The 25308-nt window shown below is 43.7% G+C and overlaps 1 protein-coding gene across 2 annotated transcripts in view; it reads left to right on the top strand.

Annotated features, from left to right (window-relative positions):
- Positions 1-25308, top strand: part of commd1 (copper metabolism (Murr1) domain containing 1) — a 109929-nt gene that overhangs the window by 19310 nt on the left and 65311 nt on the right. The window contains exon 2 of one of the 2 annotated variants that reach the window (XM_043704241.2): positions 23311-23578. In XM_043704241.2, the coding sequence (XP_043560176.1) occupies positions 23311-23578 (268 nt within the window). Of the gene's footprint in view, positions 1-23310; positions 23593-25308 lie in introns of both variants that reach the window. The other variant, XM_043704240.2, reaches the window with a different exon arrangement.

Below are 25308 nucleotides of genomic sequence, written 5' to 3'. Positions count from 1 at the left end.
TTTGTTTGGTATTAAAGTGTGACTTAATCTGATTGTTCAGATAATTTTGATCAATAATGGGTAATAACAACTAATAGTAGTTGAGAGGTATTGATGCACTTGCAAAATATCTAACAGGTGGTAGAGGCAAGGCTTTTATCTGCCGGAATTTAGAGTAAGAGATGACTTGATTGAAAGGTATAATCAAAAATATTTCAGGGTCTTGTCAGGATAGATGAGAGGATTTTCTTTTCTTGTGGGAGAATAGAACGTGTGGTCACTATTTTAAAATCCATTTAAGACATATGAAAAGAATTTGTTTCTCATAGTGGCTCAGTCTTTGGAACTCTCTTTGTCAAAAGGTGGTGGAAGCACCGTTTTGAATACTTGTAAGGCTGAGCTGGAAAGATCCCTGTGAGGTTTGTTTAGGATTGTCAGGGCGTAAATAAGAACGTGGAAGATGAAATTAAGAGATCAGCTATGACTTCAATGAATGGCAGATTCGGGCCAAAGAAGCTGAAATTTACTTAACCTTCTATTTTGTATGTTTTGTTTTGGAGATAATGTAGGAATATAGCTTTAAAGAAATTGATAACCATTTTCTGGAATGGCACAGCAGGTTTGAGGGGCTGAAGGCTGCCACCTACTCCTATGTCCATATATTCCATCTCCATCCTTTGCTCATTCACTTTGCTTGTCCATGTACATTTTGCATTCTCGTTGCATCCTCCTCAAACTTAATGTTCTCACCTTGTTTTGTGTGATCACCAAATTTGGAAATATTACAATTGGTCCTCACATCTAGATATTTTATCATCAACCAGCTTAGAGATGTTATTACAAACCTCCTGGAGCAGATGGGACTTCGACCCTATCCTCCTGGTTCAGAGGTAAGGATGCTTACCACTGCACCACAACAGCCTTCATATCTGCTTCATTTACCAAGATTGTATGCTGCTGTGGCCCCAGTGCTGAACCCTACAGTACCCCCATTAGTGGTCTGTCATCCTGAGAACAATCCATTTATTTTTACCCTGTTTTCTCACTGTTAACCAATTCTCTTTGAATTTTAACACCTTGCCTCAATCTCAGATACATAAATTATGTTTACCAACCTCCTGTGTGGGACCTTATGAAAAACCTTCTGAAAATACATATATACAACCATATTTATGACTTGCACTGGTCCTCTATCACATGTGGTCCAAGTGACATCCTCTAAAACCTTCAAGTTTGTCAAACATGATTTTCCTTTTATAAATCTGTGAATGCTACCAATTTGCCATCATCTTCTAAGCATGGAGAATTTCAGGTCATCAGAGAATTTGCAGTCTTCAAAAGTTACTTCTGTTGTTTGAATTTGAGTAATCAAAACACTGCAAAAATATGAGCAAGCTGATGATCAAAATCGGAAATGTGATGCCAAAGTTCTGTTTAATCTTGTGAAGGTTTGAGAAAGGAGATTGAAAGAGATGCAGAGTAATTCAACTTGAAATACTGAAAAGTCATGAGTGAACCAGAATGAAATATTGTGCAGTGAGAATTCATTTCACAACCCGAAATGGTCAAGTGATGCAAAACCTGGTACTTTTCACTTGTTCATGTTTTTGTTTACCGTTCTGATGAAAGGTTATCATCCTGAATTAGAATATTATTATTCAGGTATATTATTCAAAAAAGGCATTTGTAACATGAAGGCTGAATTGGCATCTAACTAGCATTGAAAAATTACTAAATAGACTAACTAATCAGGTTAAGAATGTGCAAATGGGAGCAGTCAAGTAGAAACAAAAATTAGACAAAAAAATCATTAAAATAGAATCATACAGTGCAGAAGAGGCCCTTATCCCTATCAAATACTACATTAAATCTACACACTACTTTCCAGCACTAGACCCATAGCCTTGAATGTTTGACACCTGAAGTATTCATCTGAGCACTTTTTAAAGATTGTAAAGTTAGCCACCTCAACTGGCCTTCCAGGCAGTGCATTCCAGACCCCGACCACCCTCTGGGTGAAAACATTTGTGGTTGGCACTGTGGTTAGCACTGCTGCCTCACAGCGCCGGAGACCTGGGTTCAATTCCCGCCTCAGGTGACTGACTGTGGAGTTTGCACGTTCTCCCCGTGTCTGAGTGGGTTTCCTCCGGGTGCTCCGGTTTCCTCCCACAGTCCAAAGATGTGCAGGTCAGGTGAATTGGCCATGCTAAATTGCCTGCAGTGTTCGGTGAAGGGGTAAATGTAGGGGTATGGGTGGGTTGTGCTTCGGCGGGTCGGTGTGGACTTGTTGGGCCGAAAGGCCTGTTTCCACATTGTAAGTAATCTAATCTAATCTAATCTAATTTCTCCTCAAGCCCCCTTTAAACCTCCCACCTTTCACCTTAAAAGTGTGCAATCTTGTTATTGACCCTTTAGTTCAGGGGAGCAGATGCTTTCCAGACCCCCCTGTCTCTGCCCCTTCAAATTTTATACAGCTCTTTAAGGTCTGTCCTCTACTTAGTCCACGCCAAAGAAAACAAGCCAAGCTTCTCCAGCCTCTCTTCATGGCCAAGATTCTCCATCCCAGGCAACATCATGGTGAATCTGCTCTGCACCCATTCCAGGGCAATCACATTCTTCCTGTAGTGCTGTAACTGAACCAAAGTATTGTATACCTCCAACATGATGTTCCTGCTCTTATAAACCATGCCTCAACTGATAAAGACAAGTGTCCTGTATGCCTCCTTAACCACTCTATTAACCTGCCCTGCTGCCTTCAAGGATCTGTGGACGAGCATACCAAGATCGCTCTGTTCCTTTTGAGTTTCCTAGTGTCCTGCCAGGTAATGGCAGGTAACAGAGAACTGGTGGAAAGAAATTTTATTTTATTCATTCACAGGATGTAATATCACTGGCTAGGCCAATATTTATTGCTTCCTACCTCGAGGTCGACGTGATCTATATGGACAACAGTAAGGCGTTTGACAGGGTTTCCCACAGGAAACTGGTTAGCAAGGTTAGATCTGATGGAATACAGGGAGAACTAGCCATTTGGATACAGAACTGGCTCAAAAGGTAGAAGACAGAGGGTGGTCATGGAGGGTTGTTTTTCAGACTGGAGGCCTGTGACCAGGAGTGCCACAAGGATCGGTGCTGGGTCCACTACTTTTCATCATTTACATAAATGATTTGGATGTGAGCATAAGAGGTACAGTTAGTAAGTTTGAAGGTGACACCAAAATTGGTGGTGTAGTGGACAGTGAAGAAGGTTACAGCAAAGTACAGTGGGATCTAGATCCGATGGAGTAGCAGATGGATTTTAATTTAGATAAATGCATGGTGTTGCTTTTTGGGTAAGCAAATCTTAGCAGGACTTGTGAGCTTAATGGTAAGGGAGTGTGTCTGAACAAAGAGGCCTTGGACTGCAGGTGAAAGTGAGGTCTGCAGATGCTGGAGATCAAAGTTGAAACTTTATTGCTGGAACAGCACAGCAGGTCAGGCAGCATCCAGGGAACTGGAGATTCGACGTTTCGGGCACAGGCCCTTCTTCAGGAATTCCTGAAGATTCCTGAAGAAGGGCCTGTGCCCGAAACGTCGAATCTCCTGTTCCCTGGATGCTGCCTGACCTGCTGTGCTGTTCCAGCAATAAAGTTTCAACTTGGACTGCAGGTTCAGAGCTCCTTAAAAGTGGAGTTGCAGGTAGATAGGATATTGAAGAAGGCGTTTGGTATGCTTTCCTTTATTGGTCAGAGTATTGAGTAGAGGAGTAGGGAGGTCATGTTACAGCTGTACAGGACATTGTTTAGGCCACTGTTGGAATATTGCGAGCAACTCTGGTCTCCTTCCTATCGGAAAGATGTTGTGAAACTTGAAAGGGTTCAGAAAAGAATTACAAGGATGTTGCCAGGGTTGGAGGATTTGAGCTATCGGGAGCGGTTGAATAGGCTGGGGCTGTTTTTCATGGAACGTTGGAGGCTGAGGGGTGACCTTACAGAGGTTTATAAAAACATGAGGGACACGGATAAGCTAAATAGGCAAAGTCTTTTCCCTGGGGTGGGGGAGTCCAGAACCAGAGGGCATAAGTTGAGGGTGAGAGGGGAAAGATATAAAAGAGACCTACAGGGCAACTTTTTCACGCAGAGAGTGGTACGTATATGGAATGAGCTGCCAGAAGAAATGGTGGAGACTGTTACAATTGCAACATTTAAAAGGCATCTGGATGGGTATATGAATAGGAAGGGTTTGGAGGGATATGGGCCAGGTGCTGGCAGGTGGGACTGGATTGGGTTGGGATTTTTGGTCGGCATGGACAAGTTGAACTGAAGCGTCTGTTTCCGTGCTGTACGTACATAGAAAATTTACAGCCCAGGAAGAGGGCCTTCAAGCCTGAGCCGATCCAATTGTAGTGTCTAAACCTGTCGGTCAATTCCTAAGCATCTGTATCCCTCTGCTGCCCACCTACTCGTGCATCTGTCCAGATGCACCTTAAATGAATCTACCCTGCCTGCCTCTACCACCTCTGTAGGCAACGCGTTCCAAACGGCCACCACCCTCAGTGTGAAGTGCATCTCTATGACTCTAAGAGTTAACCAGATTGCTGAGGGTCTGGAATCGAAATGTGCGCCAGATCAGGTAAGAATAGCAGATTTCCTTTATGAAAGTACATGAGTGACCTGGTAGGTTTTTATGACAATCACTAGTGGTTTTCTATACTAATTAGGTCAGCAGTATATTCCAGATTTTATTGAATTTAAAGTTTACCATCTGATAGGATGAATTTCAGACCTATGATCTCACAACATGGGCATGACGTTCAGGATTGCTAGTCCACCATTGCTTCACTGCAATCAATTTACAATTAAATTCCATCATTTAAAACAGAGATAGTGTTGCAATTGTACCAGCCTCCACCATTTCCCCTGGGAGTTCATCCCATACTCGTACCACCCTCTGTGTGAAAACGTTTCCCCTTCGGTCTTTCCCCCCTCACCCTAAACCTATGGCCTCTAGTTCTGGACTCACCCCATGCCAGGGCAAAGACTTTGTCTATTCTGTTAAGAAGGCGTACGGTGTGTTAAGTTTAATTCGTAGAGGGATTGAGTTCCGGAGCCGCGATATCATGCTGCAACTATACAAAATGCTGATGCGGCCATACTTGGAATATTGTATACAGTTCTGGCCCCCCCATATTTCGGGAAGGATGTGGAAGCATTGGAAAAGGTGTAGAGGAGATTTACCAGGATGTTGCCTGGTCTGGAGGGAAGGTCTTATGAGGAAAGGCTGAGCGACTTGAACCTGTTCTCATTGGCAAGAAGAAGGCTAAGAGGGGATTTGACAGAGACATACAAGATGATCAGAGGATTAGATAGGGTAGACAGTGCAAGTCTTTTTCCTAAGATGATGTCAGCTTGTACGAGGGGGCCTAACTACAAATTCAGGGGTGATAGATTTAAGACAGATGTCAGAGGCAGGTTCTTTACGCAGAGAGTGGTAAGGGCGTGGAATGCCCTACCTGCTAATGTAGTCAACTCAGCCACATTAGGGAGATTTAAACAAATCCTAGATAAGCACATGGATGATTTTGGGATAGTGAAGGGGAACGAGCTGAGAATAGTTCACAGGTTGGCACAACATCGAGGGCCGAAGGGCCGGTTCTTCACTGTATTGTTCTATGTTCTATGTACCCTATCCATGCCCCTCATGATTTTATAAACTCTATTAAAATTGCTAACTAATATACCATTCCTAATTTCAGATACTGAACAACATGCAAACGTCTTCATTTAAGTTTTTTGTTTGAAGGCCTGAACCATGTATGAATTACAGCTGCATTAGTACCTTTCTGTGCTGCATCTTACATGGTTGAATTCTGTTAAACTACTGAGAAGCTAAATTGCTTTCGATGTGCTGGGGATTACCAGTTCTGAAATTAGGTAGATTGCATCAGATTTTCCAACCTGGTGGAAGTATTAATTTCAAACTTTGTGAGATTAAGGGCTTTCTGGTACTGAGGGCCTCGCATCAATCTCGGCCCACTCTTTGAAATTGTTTTGGTCTGAGCAGTTTGCATGTGTGTGAGGCCAGAAACTTTGTTTGTCTCCACAGATGCTGTTTGACCTGCTGAAAGTTTCCAGCATTTTTAGTTTTTATTTACTTCAGATGCTGGAATTTTAAAATATGCTTTTATGAATTATTTTGTCATTATCAGGCTGCACTGATAATGCATACTCTCTAAATTAGAAGCCAGCAACCAGGTATACATTGTAGACTAGAGAAGTAGCACTTTAGAGTAGTTTTGGATGAAGCAAAATTTCATATGCATACTCGTTTCCAGTGCCAACTAAGAAATGGAAACTGAGCTTTATAAAAAATATATAGGAGGAGAATGTTCTGGAGGACAGAGGGGAATGTACCATTCCTAAATGTTCTTTATTGAAGTTTGTTGGGAGTGTTTTACATCTGAATTTCAAGAAAAGATTGCATTGTCCTGAAGGTAAAAATAATGACTGCAGATGCTGGAAACCAGATTCTGGATTAGCGCTGCTGGAAAAGCACAGCAGTTCAGGCAGCATCCGAGGAGCAGTAAAATCGATGTTTCGGGCAAAAGCCCTTCATCAGGAATAAAGGCAGGAAGCCTGAAGCGTGGAGAGATAAATGAGAGGAGGGTGGGGGTGGGGAGAAAGTAGCATAGAGTACAATAGGCGAGTGGGGGAGGGGATGAAGATGATAGTCAGGGAGGAGAGTGGAGTGGATAGGTGGAAAAGGAGATAGGCAGGTAGGACAAGTCATGGGGACAGTGCTGCGCTGGAAGTTTGGAACTAAGGTGAGGTGGGGGAAGGGGAAATGAGGAAACTGATGAAGTCCACATTGATGCCCTGGGGTTGAAGTGTTCCGAGGCGGAAGATGAGGCGTTCTTCCTCCAGGCGTCTGGTGGTGAGGGAGCAGTGGTGAAGAAGGCCCAGGACCTCCATGTCCTCAGCAGAGTGGGAGGGGGAGTTGAAATGTTGGGCCACAGGGCGGTGTGGTTGATTGGTGCGGGTGTCCTGGAGATGTTCCCTAAAACGCTCTGCTAGGAGGTGTTCAGTCTCCCCAATGGAGAGGAGACCGCATCGGGAGCAACAGATACAATAAATAATATTGGTGGATGTGCAGGTAAAACTTTGGATGTGGAAGGCTCCTTTAGGGCCTTGGATGGAGGTGAGTGAGGAGGTGTGGGTGAAGGTTTGGCAACTCCTGCGGTGTCAGGGGAAGGTGCCAGGATGGGAGGGTGGGTTGTTGGGGGACGTGGACCTGATCAAGTAGTCACGGAGGGAACGGTTTTTGCAGAAAACGGAAAGGGGTGGGGAGGGAAATATATCCCTGGTGGGGTCCATTTTGGAGGTGACGGAAATGTCGGCGGATGATTTGGTTTATGTGAAGGTTGGTAGGGTGGAAGGTGAGCACCAGGGGCGTTCTGTCCTTGTTACGGTTGGATGGGTGGGGTCTGAGGGCAGAGGTGCAGGATGTGGACGAGATGCATTGGAGGGCATCTTTAACCACATGGGGAGGGAAATTGTGGTCTCTAAAGGAGGCCGCCATCTGGTGTGTTCTGTGGTGGAACTGGTCCTCCTGGGAGCAGATACGGTGGAGGCGGAGGAATTGGGAATACGGGATGGCATTTTTGCAGGTAGGTAGGGTGGGAAGAGGTGTAATCCAGGTAGCTGTGGGAATTGGTGGGTTTGTAAAAAATGTCAGTGTCAAGTCAGTCGTCATTAATGGAGATGGAGAGGTCCAGGAAGGGGAGGGAGGTGTCAGATGGTCCAGGTAAATTTAAGGTCAGGGTGGAATGTGTTGGTGAATTTGATGAATTGCTCAACCTCCTCGCGGGAGCACGAGATGGCGCCAATGCAGTCATCAATGTAGCAGAGGAAGAGGTGGGGAGTGGTGCCAGTTTAATTATGGAAGATAGACTGTTCGACGTAGCCAACAAGCAGAGGGGCATAGCTGGGGCCCATATGGGTGCCCATGGCTACCCCTTTGGTCTGGAGGAAGTAGGAAGATTCGAAGGAGAAATTAAGGGTGAGGACCAGTTTGGCCAAATGAATGAGCGTGTCGGTGGAAGGGTACTGTTGGGGACGTTGGGAAAGGAAGAAGCGGAGGGCTTGGACGCCCTGGTCATGGCGGATGGAGGTGTAGAGGGATTGGATATCCATGGTGAAGATGAGGCGTTGGGGGCCGGGGAAACGGAAGTCGTGGAGGAGGTGGAGGGCGTGGGTGGTGTCTCGAATGTATGTGGAGAGTTCCTTGGGGGAATAGGACAGTGTCGAGGTGGGAAAAATGAGTTCAGTGGGGCAGGAGCAAGCTGAGACAATGGGTTGGCCAGGGTGGTCAGGCTTGTGGATCTTGGGAAGGAGGTAGAACTGGCAGTGCGGGGTTCCCGGACTATGAGGTTAGAAGCTGTGGGTGGGAGATCTCCTGAGGTGATGAGGTTCTGTATGGTCTGGGAGATGATGGTTTGGTGATGGGGGGGTGGGGTCATGTTCGAGGAGGCGGAAGAGCTGTCCTCGAGTTGGTGTCTGGCTTCAGCAGTGTAGAGGTCAGTGCCAGACTACCACTGCGCCCCCTTTATCTACTGGCTTGATGGTGAGGTCGGGATTGTCAGGGTGAGAGATTGGAGTGGGGGGGGGGGTGGCGGTGGTGGGGGTAGACAGATTGAGGCAGTAAATGACCCGGCGGTAGTTGGAAATGAAGAGGGCGGGTAATAGGCCAGCCCGGGGTGTCCAGGTGGATGTGGTGTGTTGGAGGTGGGCGGGAGTCCTGATTGTGAAAGTAAGCTCTGAGGCGAGACGACGGAAGAAGTGTTCGACATCACGGCGTGTATTAAATTCATTGATGCGTGGGCGAAGGGGGATGAAGGTGAGTCCTTTGCTGAGGACTGATCGTTCGTCCTCAGTGAGGGGGAGGTCTATAGGGATGGTGAAAACTTGGCAGGGCTGGGAGCTGGGATCTGGTGTGGGTGTGGAGCTGGGAGTGGGGGCGGATCCGGTAACTGGTGGGAATGGTGACAGTGGGATCTGTGGGGGGCGTGTCAGTAGAATGCAGTTGTGTGGCGTTGGTGGGGGTGGATTGTCCTGAAGCCACATCCTGCTTTTATCATCATTTTTTAAAAAAGCTGCAGTGTCTTGTGGTTGCAGTTGAAATAAAGAAACTGCAACATGTTCTCAGAATTGCTTATATTCTGCAACTTATTAAACTGTTTCCTTGTCGGCTGCTTTGTGCTACAGTTGTGTCCTGTTCAGGGGAATGAATTTAACACATTATTAATTGAGAAGAAAATTATTGTGATATATAACTTAAAGTAAACCATAAATTTTGGTTAGAGATCATATTGTAATTTCTGTTTGTTTGTGAACATTCACATTGTTTTCTGGGCGTAGTAAGTTGAATGCAGGGGTGTAGATGAGACTTAACAATTTATCATTTACATGTGCATCTTGTACAACATGGATAAATTTTAGTACTTCTCTAACATATAGCCCATGAAATCTTTCACTCAAGATGTGTACTGCATTGCCGGAAATAATAACAGTCCTTTGGCTCCAGTACTTCACCTTGCTGTACATCTCCAGGTGTCCCCTTCAAATGAAACAGCCATAGGCATTAATGTATTGTCTGTAATGTAAACATCCCAAGGCACTGCAGAGAAAGTTAATTTAAAAATATTTGTCAAACCAAAAGAGAGATTGTGGGGTGATCCAGAGCTTGGTCTGAGAGGTGAGTGCCAAGGCATTTCTGAAAAAAAGTGGAGAGGCACGATGTGGTGTGATATTAATGTCATTGGATTAGTAATCCAGAGTGCCAGGCTCATGTGCTGGGGGCATTGGTTCAAATCCTTACTTTTTGTGCTGTATTATTGCAAGTTACCATGATAATTGAATAAGTTATTTTAGGAAATTTCTCAAATTAGAAATCTACTTTCTTTGGTACGGAGCTGACCAGAGACACACACTGGCTGAAGGGAGCTATTCAACTCCTTGGATCAAATCCAGGTTTTTGATCAGATCCAATTTCAATTTTGTGCTTTTTGTATTTTTCATATTTGTCCTTTCCAAATAATTGAACAACTTCATTTTAAACAAAGCTGTAATTGCCTTTTTCAGCTACATAATGAAGAATTCCATGTTTGTATAAACTGGAGAAACAGATTCCACTTTTAACTTGCTATAATTCTCCAAATTGTTAGTACTCATTTAATTCTATCCTTGATTTTTATTTATTGGGACCCTTGCCTTTGCCTGTCCCAATCCAAAATGCTAGAATTCTCATGCCAAGCTTCTGCCTCTTTCCTTATTGTGGTTCAATATCAAATATCTCTTCATAATGCTCCTATGGATTAATGTTTCACTGTATTATTCCAAGTTGTAGTAAACCATTACAAATTGTAAACTTGAGCCACATGAAGGTATGTGACATCATGCAACACAATCCTTAAACACAAATGAGCACCCAGCCTGGAAGTGAAAGTTGATTTTCAAAGAACCTTTATCCCCTCTCCAGTGTTGCAATGTGAGAATATGACAGAGGGCTGTAAGTGGTAATAAGTTAGAAATAGTTGAGATTCAAGGAGGTTTGGGGTCAAGAGCAGATCACTTCAACTGCTATTAAGAGGTACAGGTTGTTCTAGAACAATGTAACATTTGTGTTCCTCTGCAACCTTGAGGTATATAAAATGGCGCGATGGAAAACCGTCATAGAAAATTGAGCTGTGGAACATTGTTAATAGAAAATTGCCATACCCATTCAGTAGAATGTTTGTGTTATCTCAACAACATTCACAATTCATCAGTCTCATTACAGCCAATTTGATCTGACGAAATGCGCGTTACAACCGAACAACCTGGACAGAAAAATAAGGCTGATGAAATACTTGAAAACAAGAGAAATAGAATACAATGGGGTCGAAGTCATGCTACCACATCTGAATTACAGCGAGCAGTGTTGGTCACCACAATTTAGGAAGGATTATTGACCTTGGAGTTCAGGTACCATCCTGCTAGATTTGCTGTGCACTCCCTTCGAGGGTTAAATATCAAAAATGGATATTGCAACCTAGGGTTATTTTCCTTGGAATTTAAAGGTTGAAGTGACTTGATTGAAATTTTCAAAAAACTAAGGGGGAAATGAGAGATTTTATATATAATTCCTACATTGTGGAAACCGGCCATTAGGCCCAACAAATCCACACTAACCCTCTGAAGAGTAACCCAGATCCATTCTCTTACCCTATTACTCTACATTTACCCCTGAATTGCATTTACCTAACCTACACATCCCTGAACACTACGGGCAATTTACCATGGACAATTCACCTAACCTGCACATTTTTGGATTGTGGGAAGAAACCAGAGCACCAAGAGTAAGCTCATGCAGACATGGGAGAATGTGCAAACTTCACACAGGCAGTCGCCTGAGGTGGAAATCGAACCTGTGAGGCAGCAGTGCTGACCTCTGAACCATCATGCTACCAAATGAGATGGTAGACCTAACGTATATTTGTTGTTTGGAGAATCTTAGATGACAAGTTGAAGAAGTTTGATGTGTATCTGTTGGAACTTTAAATAATGAGGTGGGGATGTTATTGAAACAGAGGGAATGCTAAAGACATGTTTCCCTTGTAGGAGAGATAGGAATAAGGGAACATAGTTAAAAGATAAGGATATCCCATGGAAGATGGAGGTATGAATTATTTTTTCTCCTGACTGTCATTAGCCTGGAATTCTGTTGCCCAGGAAGTAGTGGGGATAAGGTGATGGAATGCTTTCAAGGCCAAGTTAATTGAGATTAATGACTAACTCTGTCCCACTTTTTGTGTCTACGTTTGCTGAGTTGGGTGGTATCATTTTCAGTTTTGATGCTTAGTGGTTGGTATACCTCCAGTTGTTTGTTAGAGTTCCGGATTGAATGTCTGGCCCCCAGGAATTCCCGTGCATATATTTATTTGGCTTGTCGTGGGATGGATGCAGTGTCCTTTTTTGTCCGTGTGTACGGACATAAGTGGCAGTTATTTATTCTGTTTGGCATGCAAGTAGTCCTGTTTATGATAACTTCACTCGGTTGACACCTCAATTTTAGCCAAGCTTGGTGCAGGTCCTGCTTGGACTCTCCATTGGACCAGGGTTGATGGTAATGGTTGAGTGGGGATATGCTGTGCCATGAGGTTTTAGATTGTGTTGGAATACAATTCTGCTGTTGTCCCAAAGTGCCTCCTGGATGCCCAGTCCTGTATTGTTAGATCTGTTCGAAGTCTATCCCATTTAGCATGGTGATTGTGCTGCACAATACAGTGGAGGATATTCTCAATGTGAAGACTAAACTTTGTCTCCACAGCGACTCTTTTACTGATATTGTCATGCACAAATGCATCTGCAGCTGGTGGATTGTTAAGGATGAGGTCAAGTATGTTTTCCCTCCTGATGATTCCCTCTCCACATGCCACAGACTCAGGCTAGCAGCTACATCCTTTTGGACTCTACTAATATCAATAGTGCTGCAGATGAGCCTCTCTCTGGCGGATGTTGAAATCCCCCACCTGGAATACATTTTTCACATTTGCCACTCCTCTGCTTCCTCCAAGTGTTGTTGAATATGGAGGAGTACTGATTGATCAACTGAGGGAAGATGGTATATGGTAATCAGGAAGTTTCCTTGTCCATGTTTAGCCTGAAGCCATGAGACTTTATGGGGTCGAGAGTCAACATTGAGGACTCCCAGGGAAATTCCTTGCTCCCTGTTCCCATTGTGCTGCCTCCTCAGTTGGGTTTGTCCTGTCAGTAGGACAGGACATATCCAGGGATGGTGATGGTGGTGTCTGGGACATTGTCAGTAAGATATCTGTCAAGCTGTTGCTTGACTTGTCTGTGCGACAATTGTCCCAATTTTGGCACTAGCTATGAATGATAGTAAAGAAGACTTTGTAGGATCCACAGGGTTGCCATTGTCTTTTCCAGTGCCAAGGTCAACACCAGGTAGATTGTCCTGTTGCATTTCTTTTTAGTGATTGATACCACTGAGTGGATTGCTTGGCCATTTCAAAGAGCAGTTGAGAGTCAATCACATTGCTGTGGGTGTAGAATCACATGTCAGCTAGACCAGATGAGAGAAACCTTCCTTAAAGGTCATTAGTGTGTTGCATGTTTTTTTTCCAAAAATCGGTACAAGTTCCATTGTCATCAGTAGATTGTTAATTCCAGGCATTTTTTTTATTGAATTGAAATTCCAGAACGTTAGTCATTTTTGATTGATAGTCTTGTGGTAATATACTGGGCCATCACCTCTCCAAATGCAGTTGACCTACATTGTCCAAGGGCAGGAGTTGCAGGACTTACTCATAAAAGTTACAAAAAAAGTATTAATTTCAGTCAAAATTGGAATGAGAAAGCTAATAGGAACCTACCTTCAGGATGTGAAATGTTGTATTGGGCTGTATCTGAGAGATTTAAGAATATAAGAAATTGGAGCATAACGGGCCATTTGGTGTCTCAAGCCTGCCTCATGATTCAATCATGATGGCTGCTCTGCTCAGACCTCCATTCCTCTTTCATTGCAGCTCATTGTGGCCCTCAGCTTCCTGATGTTTCAAATTGTTTCTCCTCTTTAAATATTTTCACTGATCTTGGCTCCATGATACACTGGGTAGAGAATTCCAGATGTTTGCTGTCCCATGGGAGAATAAATTCCTTTGCATCGCTTTTTAAATGAGTGTCTCCTTATTCTGTAATTATGTCCCATAGTACAAGATTCCTCCACTCGTGGAAATTTTTTTTCAACATCTACCATGTCAAACCCCTTAGAATGTTGTATATTTCAATAAGATCACCCTTCTCTCTTCTAAACTCTGGTACATAATGGGAAAAAGAGAGACTGTAGATGCTGGAGATAAGAGTCAAAAAGTGCGGCACTGGAAAAGCATAGCAAGTCAGGCAGCATCCGAGGAGCAGGAGAATCTGCGTTTCAGACATAAGCCCTTTGCCAGGAATGTTCCTGATGAAGGGCTTATGTCCAAAACGTTGATCCTACAGCTGCTCGGATGCTGCCTGACCTGCTGTGCTTTTCCAGTGCAGCACTTTTTGACTCGAGTACATAATGGTCTAATATGTTTAGCCATTCTTGATAAGTCACCCTCTTCACCCAGGAACCAGCCTAGTGAATCACTTCTGAATTGCCTCCAATGCCAATACGTCTATCCTCCGATTTGATTTATTGTCACGTGTACCAAAGGACAGCAAAAAGCTTTCTTTGTGCACAGTACAAGCAGGTCATAGTAAGGAAGAACATAAAGATTATAGGGTCAAAAAACATTTGTAGAGAGAAAGGCAAACATGTTACATTGCACATGTCATGTATGAGGCAAGATCAGCCTTAACAAGATCAACTTTATTTTAACTTAGCGAGTCCACTTCAGTAAGATAAATACTGAGATCAGAATTGTGTACAGTACTCCAGCTGCAGCCTCACCAACACCCTTGACAATTGTAACAGAACGTTCCTTTTTTTAAACTCCAACTATTTGGCAATAAAGGCCTTTCTTTGAATTGTCAGCACATTTAGATACCTAGGACCTTGTCCCATCCTCCAAGTCATGAATATAGATGATAAATGATTGAAGCCCTTGGACTGATCCTTGTGATACACACTTGTTCTGTCTATCCAACCGAAAAAAGATCCATTATTCCTAGCTCCACCCAGTCCTCGATCCCTGCTAATACGGAGCTCCAGTCTTGTGCAATAACCTTTCATGTGCCACGTTATCAAATCCCTTGCAGAAATCCAAATATCCTGGTCTGTTCAGGTTGCTCAAGAACCCTATACTCTATATTTGATTCTGTGACCTCATTCAATGAGTTCATAAATTTGCAATGATCAGGTCAGCTTATCCTGGTCAAAGCCAGCGAGCTCTAGTTGCTTAATGATTTTTAACTCTGACTTCCACAATAGTGTGTTTTGTTGGCTCTTATTGTTGAGGCAGTGATAGCAGAAGGGGATGCTGGTAGAGGACTGTCTGTGCACTGACATTTCACCTTTTTGCATATTTTTTAACCTTCTGAATGTTTAATGTATTGTTCTTTTGCTATGCTCAGGGTGCCAATAAATGACAGTTTTGGTATGGAAGGGCAAAGGCTAGCAGGGCCGAAGGGCCTGATCTTGTGCTGTATTGTTATTTGTTCTTGTAAATGGTGAAGACTTGATTTTAATTTCAAATGTTAAAAGATTTTGATGCATTTGATCAGAGACTCCACAGAAAAGATTTACGCAAATCGATATTGATATTTCCTACTGACATTTATAACCTACCGTTTCTAAAAATGTATGGGTGTGGGAAAACTACAGCAGATAATGTTGCATTTGGCCCACAAACCAAAGCTGTTTACTTTTTCAGCAAGAAAGAAAGCATGGTGGGTACGTGCATTGAATTAATGGGAAATTTTACTCCCATGTTCGATTTGAGATTAGATTGGATTAGACTTTGTTGTCACGTACTCAAGTACAGGAGTATGATGAAAAGTGTACAAATTTGCCACTCTCCAGCATCATTTTAGAACATAGGTAGAATTAAAAGCAAGAGTAGAAATTAAAGAAACAGAAACAAAAGGAAAAGAAAATGTCTGGATCACCCTCGCCGCCACTGTCTCCTTGAGCTGGGCTCACCAATGCCACCTGTGCTGGACCCACCAACGCCATGGTGCTGCCACTTAGCCACTGCCTCGAGTTCTGTGCCTTGCCACTGCTTGTGCTGGGCCCACTTCGTCAATGCTGCCACCAATTTGGAATGAATTGAAGAATCAGAGTCGACAGCCTTCCTGATGAAATGCAAGGTGCATTTGAACCAGCACTGACATCAGAGCCAACTTGGATGCTTGTAGCACCGTCACCACTTTGAGTCCTGCATTGGGACCACTGAAGTTGAAGTTGCCATGCTCCGGCACTATCTTGCGGCTGGCCCTACACTCGAGTGGTGTGCTAAATGTCTACTCAACATATATTTGAGAATATGTTGATGGAACTATATTTCTGTGTCTGCCATTTTCTCAGGACGAGTTTGAAATGTTTAAATAACTATTCTCCTGCATGATTATGTAGCATGTCTTTTGCTGAAAATGTTTTTTGTGTGATCCTCAGAGACCACATCTATAGGACTGTGTGTATTATTTTGAAACTCCAAATGAAGTTTACTTTTTGAAGTGAAATATACTCTATTTATATGTGAGGATCTGCCTTTGGTCAATAAACCAGTTTTGATGTGTCATGGAGCGGTGAACATTAATTCCATGATTTTATAAACCTCTATAAAGGTCACCCCTCAGCCTCTGATGCTCCAGGGAAAACAGCCCTAGCCGATTCAGCTTCTCCTTTATAGCTCAAATCCTCCAACCCTGGCCACATTCTTGTAAATCTTTTCTGAACCCGTTCAAGTTTCACCACATCCTTCCAATTGGAGGGAGACCAGCATTGCATGCAATATTCCAAAAGTGGTCTAACCAATGTCCTGTATAGCTGCAATATGACTTCCCAACTCCTTTATTCGATACTATGACCAATAGAGGAAAGCATACCAAAAGCCGCCTTCACTATCCTATCTACCTGCGACTCCACTTTCAAGGAGCTATGAGCCTGCACTCCAAGGCATCTTTGTTCAGCAACACTCCCTAGGACCTTACCATTAAGTGTATAAGTCCTGCTAAGATTTGCTTTTCCAAAATGCAGCACCTTGCATTTATCTAAATTAAACTCCATCTGCCACTTCTCAGCCCATTGGCCCACCTGATCAAGATCCTGTTGTAGCCTGAGGTAACCTTTTATCACTGTCTACTACACCTCCAACTTTGGTGTCATCAGCAAATTTACTAACTGTACCTCTTATGCTCGCATCCAAATCATTTGTGTAAAAGACAAAAAGCAGTGGACCCAGCACCAATCCTTATGGCACTCCACTGGTCACAGGCCTCCAGTCTGAAAAACAACCCTCCACTACTACCCTCTGTCTTCTACCTTTTAAGACAGTTCTGTATCCAAATGGCTAGTTGTCCCTGTTTCCATGAATTGTAACCTTGCTAACCAGTCTCCCATGGGGAACCTTGTCGAATGTCTTACTGAAGTCCATATAGATTGTGTCCACTGCTCTGCCCTCATCAGTCCTCTTTGTTGCAATCTTGATTGAGTTTTTTGAAGGGATAAAACCTGATTTCCTAGGTGTAAAGCTATGCTGACTAAGCCCAATCGGTCCTTGCTTATCCAAATACGTGTAAATCCTGTCCCTCAGGATTCCCTCCAACAATTTGCCCACCACTAATGTCAGGCTCACTGGTATATAGTTCCCTAGCTTTTCCTTCCCTTCTTTTTTAAATAGTGGCACCACATTAGCCAACCTCCAGTCTTCCGGCACTTCACCTGTGATTATTGATGATCCAAATATATCAGCAAGGGGCCCAGCCATTACTTCCATAGCTTCCCACAGAGGCCACACCTGATCAGGTTCTGGGGATTTATCCACTTTTATGCATTTTAGGACATTCAGCAGCACCTCCTGTGTAATATGGACATTTTTCAAGAGGTCACTGTTGGGTTCCCTTCTTGAGATTCTAACACGCTTGATGCAACTGGAACATGCCAATGTCTGTGAACAACCAGTGTGTGATCAGGCCATCCGTTGAAATGGTGTGTGATCAGGCCATTCCTCACTGCAGCATTTGCAGAGTATGATTAGCTTGTCACACCCTGCCTGCCAGACAGAAAAACACTCCTCCCAGGACATGCAATTTCTTAAATATCAGCAGCACAAATTAACCCTTTAATATCTCAGTCACCATCTATTTCCCCCCATTCTAGGTCTTCCATGTCCTTCTCCACAGTAAATACTGATACAAAATACTCATTGAGTATTTCCTCCCCATTTCCTGCACTCTACATGTGCATTGCCTTGCTGATATTTGAGAACTTTCTGCTCAGCACTGTCCCCATGACTTGTCCTACCTGCCTATCTTCTTTTCCACCTACCCACTCCACCCTCCCCCTGCCCTTGGCCTATCACCTTCATCCCCTCCCCCACTCACCTATTGTACTCTATGCTACTTTCTCCCCACCCTCACCCTCCTTTAGTTTATCTCTCCACACTTCAGGCTCTCTGCCTTTATTCGGCTTTTGTCCGAAACATCGATTTTATTGCTCCTCGGATGCCGCCTGAACTGCTGTGCTCTTCCAGCACCACTAATCCAGAATCTGGTTTCCAGCATCTGCAGTCATTGTTTTTACCTGATATTGAGGGGCCCTATTCTCTCCCTAGTTACCTTTTTTTCCTTAATGTATGTATAAAATCCCTTAAGATTCTCCTTAACTCTATTTGCCAAAGCTATCTCATGTCCCCATTTTTGCCCTCCTGATTTCCCTCTTAAGTATACTCCTACTGCCTATAAATACTTCTAATGATTGATTTGATCTCTGCTGTCTATACCTGACCTATGCTTCCTTCTTTTTCTTAACCAAAACCATAACTTCTCTCGGCATCCAGCATTCCTTACACCTACCAGCTCTTCCTAACAAGACTATATTGTCTCTGGACTCTTTATCTCATTTTTGAAGGCTACAAATTTTCCAGCCATCCCTTTACCTGTTCATTATCTGCCCCCATTCAGCTTTTGAGTGTTCTTGCCAAATACAGTGAAAACTGGTCCTTTTCCAATTGCGAACTTCAACTTTTAGATTGGGTCTGTTCTTTTCCATCACTGTTTTAAAACTAATAGAATCGTGGTCGCTGGCCCCGAAGTGCACTCCACAGCACCACATTCATTAGCCCTGCCTTCTGATGACAGGTCACAGACCTGAAACTGTTTCTCTAGCCACAGGCACTGCATGACCTGAGTATTTGCAGTATTTTCTCTTTTGTTTTCATTTGAACATCTGTAGAATTCCACTTTTTGAATAAACTTATTTCTACTTTGTAGCCAGATAGATTTCAACATAAATCATCCTGTTTCTAGTCTATATGAGATGAACAGCTTTCTGTGAAAATATTTCTGTTGGAAGAAATGTAAAATGTGATCATTTAAATATTCGTGTTGAAATGTTTTGTGGCAAATGTGAGCTATTAATTTAAGAAATTGTAATTCGTCATTTTGTCCTTACATTTTATTGGTGATTTGTGGTGAATGTTTAAGTTAAGCTCAGAAGTGAGTGATAAATAGAAATAGCTTGCTGCCATTTCAGAGATAATTTTGTCAAAATTGCTTGGTTTTATTTGGGATAATTACATTGTTTAAGTTTTTGTTCTCTCTTGTGCGCAGTGTTTTTACTAAAGCCAACATGTTTCCCAATGTGATGATTCAGAAACTTGCACATTGTCTCATCACATTGTGATTGCTACTTTTTGGAATGTGCTGTAAAGAACCCCTCCAACGTTTCTCCCATTTGATTAATTCCTATTATTGATGTTTGTCGTTTCTTTAACTGCTTGGAGACAGTGAGGTCTGCAGATGCTGGAGATCAGAGTTGTGTGTGTTGCTGGAAAAGCACAGCAGGTCAGGCAGCATCCGAGGAGCAGGAAAATCGACGTTTCGGGCCAGACCTCTTAATCAAGAATGAGGCTGGGAGCCTCAGGTGGAGAGATAAATGGGAGGGGGGGTGGGGCTGGGGAGAAGGTAGCAGAGAGTGCAATAGGTGGGGGGAGTGGTTAAGGTGATAGGTTGGATTGGTGGGAAGGAAGACCGACAGGTGGGACAGGTCCTGAGTGCAGTGCTGAGCTTGAAGGTGAGAACTGGGGTAAGGTGAGGGGAGGGAAAATGAAGAAACTGGTGAAGTCCACATTGATGCCCTGGGGTTGAAGGGTCACGAGGCGGAAGATGAGGCATTCTTCCTCCAGGCGTCAGGTGGTGAAGATGTGGTGATGGAGGTGGCCCAGGACCTGCATGTCCTTGGCAGAGTGGGATGGAGAGTTGAAATGTTCACCCACAGGGCAGTGGGGTTGGTTGGTGCAGCTGTCCCGGAGATGTTCTCTGAAGCACTCTGCGAGAAGGCATCCAGTCAAAGCATCAGGAGCAACTGATACAATAAATGACGTGGATGTGCAGGTGAAACTTTGATGGATGTGGAAGGCTCCTCTGGGGCCATGGTTGGAGGTGAGAGGGGAAGTGGGGGTGCAGGTTTTGCAATTCCTATGGGTGGTAGGGGAAGTTGCCAGGAGGAGAGAGCGGCTTGTTATGCGGCGTGGACCTGACCATCATCTCCGAGACCATACACGACCTCATCACCTCCGGGGATCTTCTACCCACAGTTTCCAACCTCATGATTCTACATCTTCCCCAAGATCCACAAGCCTGAGTACCTCACTGACCTGTCGTCTCAGCCTGCTCCTGTCCCACCGAACTTACCTCCACCTACCTCGATACTGTCCTATCCACCCTGGTCCCGGAACTCCCCACATATGTTCGGGACACCAACCACCCCTCCACCTCCTCCAAGACATCCAGTCCTTCTACACCTCCATCCGCCATGACTCGGGCCTCCTTTGTTCCTCTCCCGATGTCCCCACCAGTACGTTTCCACTGACATCCTTATTCACTTGGCTGAATTGGTCCTCACCCTCAAATATTTCTCCTTTCAATCCTCCCACTTCTTCCAGACAAAAGGGGTAGCCATGGGCACTTGCATGGGCCTCAGCTATGCCTGTCTCTTTGTCGACTACGTAGAACAGTCCATCTTCATAGTTACACCTGCACCACTTCCCACCTCTTCCTCCGCTGCATTGATGACTGCATCGGCACCACCTCGTGCACCCATGAGGAGGTCGAACAGTTCATGGGCTTCACCAACGCAATCCATCCTGACCTTAAATTCACCTGGACCATCTCTGACACCTCCCTCACCTTCCGAAGACCCCTCCATCTCCATCCACGAGGACCGACTCGACACTGACATTTTTTTTACAAACCTACTGACTCCCACAGCTACCTGGATTACACCACCACCTGCATAAATGCTATCCTGTATTCCTAATTCCTCCGCCTCTGCTGCATCTGCTCCCAGGAGGACCAGTTCCAACATAGAACATGCCAGATGGCCTCCTTCTTTAAAGACCAAAATTTCCCCTCCCCTCCCATGTGGTTGAAGATGCCCTCGAACGTATCTCATCTACGTCCCGCACCTTTGCCCTCGAACCCCACCCCTCCAATGCAATAAGGACAGAACCCCCCTGGTCCTCACCTTCCACCCCACCAACCTCTACATAAATTGTATCATCTGCCAACATTTCCACCACCTACAAATGGATCCCACCACCAGGGGTATATTTCCCTCCCCACCCCTATCCGCTTGCCGCAAAGACCATTCCCTCTGCGACTACCTGGTCAGGTCCGTGCCCCCTAAAAAGCCAGCCTCCCCTTCCCCTTCCACCGCAGAAATCGCAAAACCTGGCCCACACCTTCCCCACCCACACCCAACCCTTACCTCCATCCAAGACTCCAAAGGAGCCTTCCACATCCATCCTTGACTTCCATGCAAATCATTTATTATATCCGTTGCTCCTTAGGCGGTCTCCTCTACATTGGGGAGACTGGATGCCTTCTGGCAGAGCGTTTTAGGGAACATCTCTGGGACACCCGCACCAACCAACCCCACTGCCCCGAGGCTGAACATTTCAACTCCCCCTACCACTCCCCCGAAGATATGCAGTCCTGTGCCGCCTCCATCGCCACTCCCTCACCACCCGGCTCCTGAGGAAGAACGCCTGATCTTTCACCTTGGGGCCCTTCAATCCCAGGGCATCAACGTGGACTTCAGTCTCATTTTCCCTCCCCTCACCTTACCCCAGTTCCAACCTTCAAGCTCAGCACCATCCTCATGACATGTCCCACCTGTCAATCTTCCTTCCCACCTATCCGCACCACCCTCCTCTCTGACTTATCACTTTCACCCCCACCTCCATCCACCTATGGCATTCCCAGCTACCTTCTCCCCAGCCCCACCCCCCTCCCATTTATTGCTCCATCCCCGAGGCTCCCAGCCTCATTCCTAATGAGGGGCTTTTACCTAAAACATCGATTTTCCTGCTTCTCAGATGCTGCCTGTGCTTTTCCAGCAACTTTTCCCTGCTGTCTGGGCCAGTTGGAAAATTCCTAACTACCAGTTCTTTCTTTATTTACTATTGTGGTATGAAGCTTTTATGCACTTTCATTGGCAGAAAGTCAGATTTCTCTTCAGGGTTCAAGAATGCTTTCCTGTTTACTGGTGATTCTTTCTGCAAGGTACTGTGTTAACCATTGATTCACCCAGACACACAATTTGAGAAATTTATTGACAGTTGACAACATTTAAATCTTCTTGGTCATTTTATTTGACAATTATTTGATGTGATTAGATTCTAGCTATACTGTTATTTTTTAAATCTCTTAACCACAATTAATACTTTATAACGTAAATTCTTTGGCAAGTTATTTTATTTATCATTTGTAATTCATGTTTTTTGGAATTACTCTAGGTTCTCTCTTTTTGTGAATCATTGATTCTGTCTTTCTGCAAGCTAATTTCAAAGTGAAAATGAAATATTGTCGTGTGCTTCGGTCCCAGCACTAACTGTTCTATCAACTCAAATGAGTTGATGCTGTGATGTTGTTGTGTTAGTGTTTGCATTGTGACGCGACACTGCAAATTGTTGAAAAGCCTCAGTACACACACAAGGGTAATGCTATGGGGCAATACATGACAAAATAGTTCTCTGCTCAGCTGAAATCGAGCTTTTAAGTTGATAGTCAACCATTACTGACAAGTGCACAAGAACTCCATATTTGAAATTGACAACACAAGAATGTAAAGAGCTTCTTAAATTAGAGTTCACTATTTATCTGCCAAAGTGACCCAAAGTGCTGCTTTCCAGAATTTATCTTTAAATCATTGCATTGGTGTATGAACTAACTGAGAAGCAAAGAGGAAGAACGTGCAATGGCTTGGTTTTCAGTACTATAAAAATAATTGACACCATTGAGCATAAGGTGATTTCATGAGGTCCGCGGTGAGTCCCTGTTGTACTTAACTGTCTTTGAATTTGTATTCATCAGACTAGTGCTTCTTACGGTGCAGTTCTGCCTCAGTACTGCACTGCAATATCAGCCTTGATTTTGTGTCCAAGCCTTGGGTTGAAAAGTGCATTTGGTTTATGTTATGAAGCAATGCTAGATACTTTGATAAGGCTGTTTGCAATGGTATTTATTTCAGCGGAAAGTACTTTTTATCTTGTCTGCTTAGATTTTGGTTCGTGCTGAATCTGTTAAACAAATTATTTTGTACATAATGGCAAACAACTGTGGTCTAATATGAGTTTTATCTCAACAGTCAATAGCATCTGCAGACATGGATTTAAACCAACTAGAAGCCTTCTTAACAGCACAGACCAAGAAACCAAATGGAATTACACCGGAGCAGGCGACAGTTCTAACAAAATTCTGGAAAAGTCATAAAGTGAAAATCCGAGAAAGTCTTATTAATCAGAGCAAATGGGAGAACTGCCTGAGGAATTTGAGTTGGAGAGTTGACCTGAAGTCTCAGTCCAGACATTTAGATCAAATAAACACACCGGTTGCTATTGTGGAGTTTGAACTTGGTAAGAACAATCAGGTAAGAATGGAACCAGCGTTTTGGATCGTGACACTAATGTAGGAGTTCAAGAATCCTAACCTAATTTTCATATTTGCACTGATCAAAGTCAAAATCCAAAGATGTGTAAACTGGTCATTTTGAAAACAAACAATGCAAGTATGCATCCTGAAGTTCTTTGACACAGTTTTTCTCCCACAATTCTGTTTTCATCTCCTTTCGCAAATGCATTGATTTCCTTCTGAAGCAGTTCCACAGTATTGTGTATCTCTTGGTAACTAATTTAAAAGGATGTGTTCCTCAGGTGTCATTCTTGTATGAAATGCTGGAAAACAATCCGACTAGAAGGACAGAGGGTGGTAGATGATTATATCTAATTCTAATCTTGTTCTCTGTGGGCGATTGTATAGATGCACTTTCAGCAGGAATTGACAGATTATCAGTGATGAGCTGTTTTTTTTTTAACCCCCCCCCCCCCCCATCTGTAGATGTTAATCACTACCTCCATTTACTGTTTAGAATAAGCTGACTTTGAGTCTGCTAACATGTACACAGTGAGCTGAATAGTTTCCATTGGTGCTATGCTGTTCTTTGAAATGGTGAGGAGATCCTACAAATCGGTATTAATAGACAACATGAGAGGCTGGAATTTTAATTTCAAGAGCAATTACATTATGTTTTTGAAATATCTTTTATACCTGTTCCTGTGAGTTATTGAGTGTTTATTGATTTAACCTGTTGAACAGAAATCCATTAAAGGATAACTATAAAAGAAGATGTCAGAGTTCAAGTTCGTTAAACCATTTTCTTCTTAAATCTCCCATATGTTAACCATTTTTCCTTCAATCATCTTTTCCAAAAGTTTTCAAGCTGTTGACAGCCTAAGAATGGCTGTACAGGTAATAACGGTAATTTAAAACGTTCCGTGTTTGTATGTAGAGTTAGATAAAATACTATATGTTATGCAACTTAATAAAGTAACTATCCATGGTGTTGGGGAAGTGTATTAGCATAAATACAGGATTGACTAGCTAGTAAAACAAAGTTGGGAAAAGGGGGGCATTTTCAGGATAGTGAACTGTAACTGGTGGAGTGCCACAGGGATCAGTGCTGGGGCCACTCTTGTTAACCGATATTAATGACTTGGATGAGACAAGTAAATATACTGTTGTTTATACAATTTTGTAATCACAGTTAAGCAGTGGACAATTTATTGCAGGTTTGAGTTTAAGTTGAAGAAGCTGTAGGCTGGATGTGATCCATCAGTCAGATGGAGAAAGTGTCCACCTGTGATAACTGGGGATGGCTCACTGGTATAAGAGGACAGATCGTTGCCGGCACAGAATTTTTCATTCTGTTTCAAATTGTGGGGACAGCATTCTGCTCTGACCAAGACATTTGGTCTTGGTCTTCCTCCGCTTCTGGTCCACTTCCCTCTGTCGGGTAAGACAACTCGATGAAGATTGCTCCCTGGAAGGTCTGCTTAATCAGAACTGCTGTCTTGAGAAACTCCCATCTACCCTGAGTGTACTCTATTCTTAATCCCTGCATAGATTCTCCAGTAGACCGAGCCCCAATGCAGTTTTTCCATGGATTTTGCTTCTCTAACTTTCTTGGCTCAAACATGGTTATTCCAGCACAAGTGTATCTTAGTCCCTGTGGGCTTCCCCCAGTGCCTTGTATCCTGAGTGCTCCTCTCCAAACCTAGCACTTTGTTATATTTCGGGCAGGTTACTT

This window comes from Chiloscyllium plagiosum, unplaced genomic scaffold (genome assembly GCF_037043375.1).
Source record: "Chiloscyllium plagiosum isolate Xiang-an unplaced genomic scaffold, Cpla_swu_hap1 HiC_scaffold_10, whole genome shotgun sequence".
NCBI classification, from domain to species: Eukaryota; Metazoa; Chordata; class Chondrichthyes; order Orectolobiformes; family Hemiscylliidae; genus Chiloscyllium; species Chiloscyllium plagiosum.
Note: the sequence above shows the minus strand (reverse complement) of the source record. Positions and strands in the feature narration are given on the sequence as shown.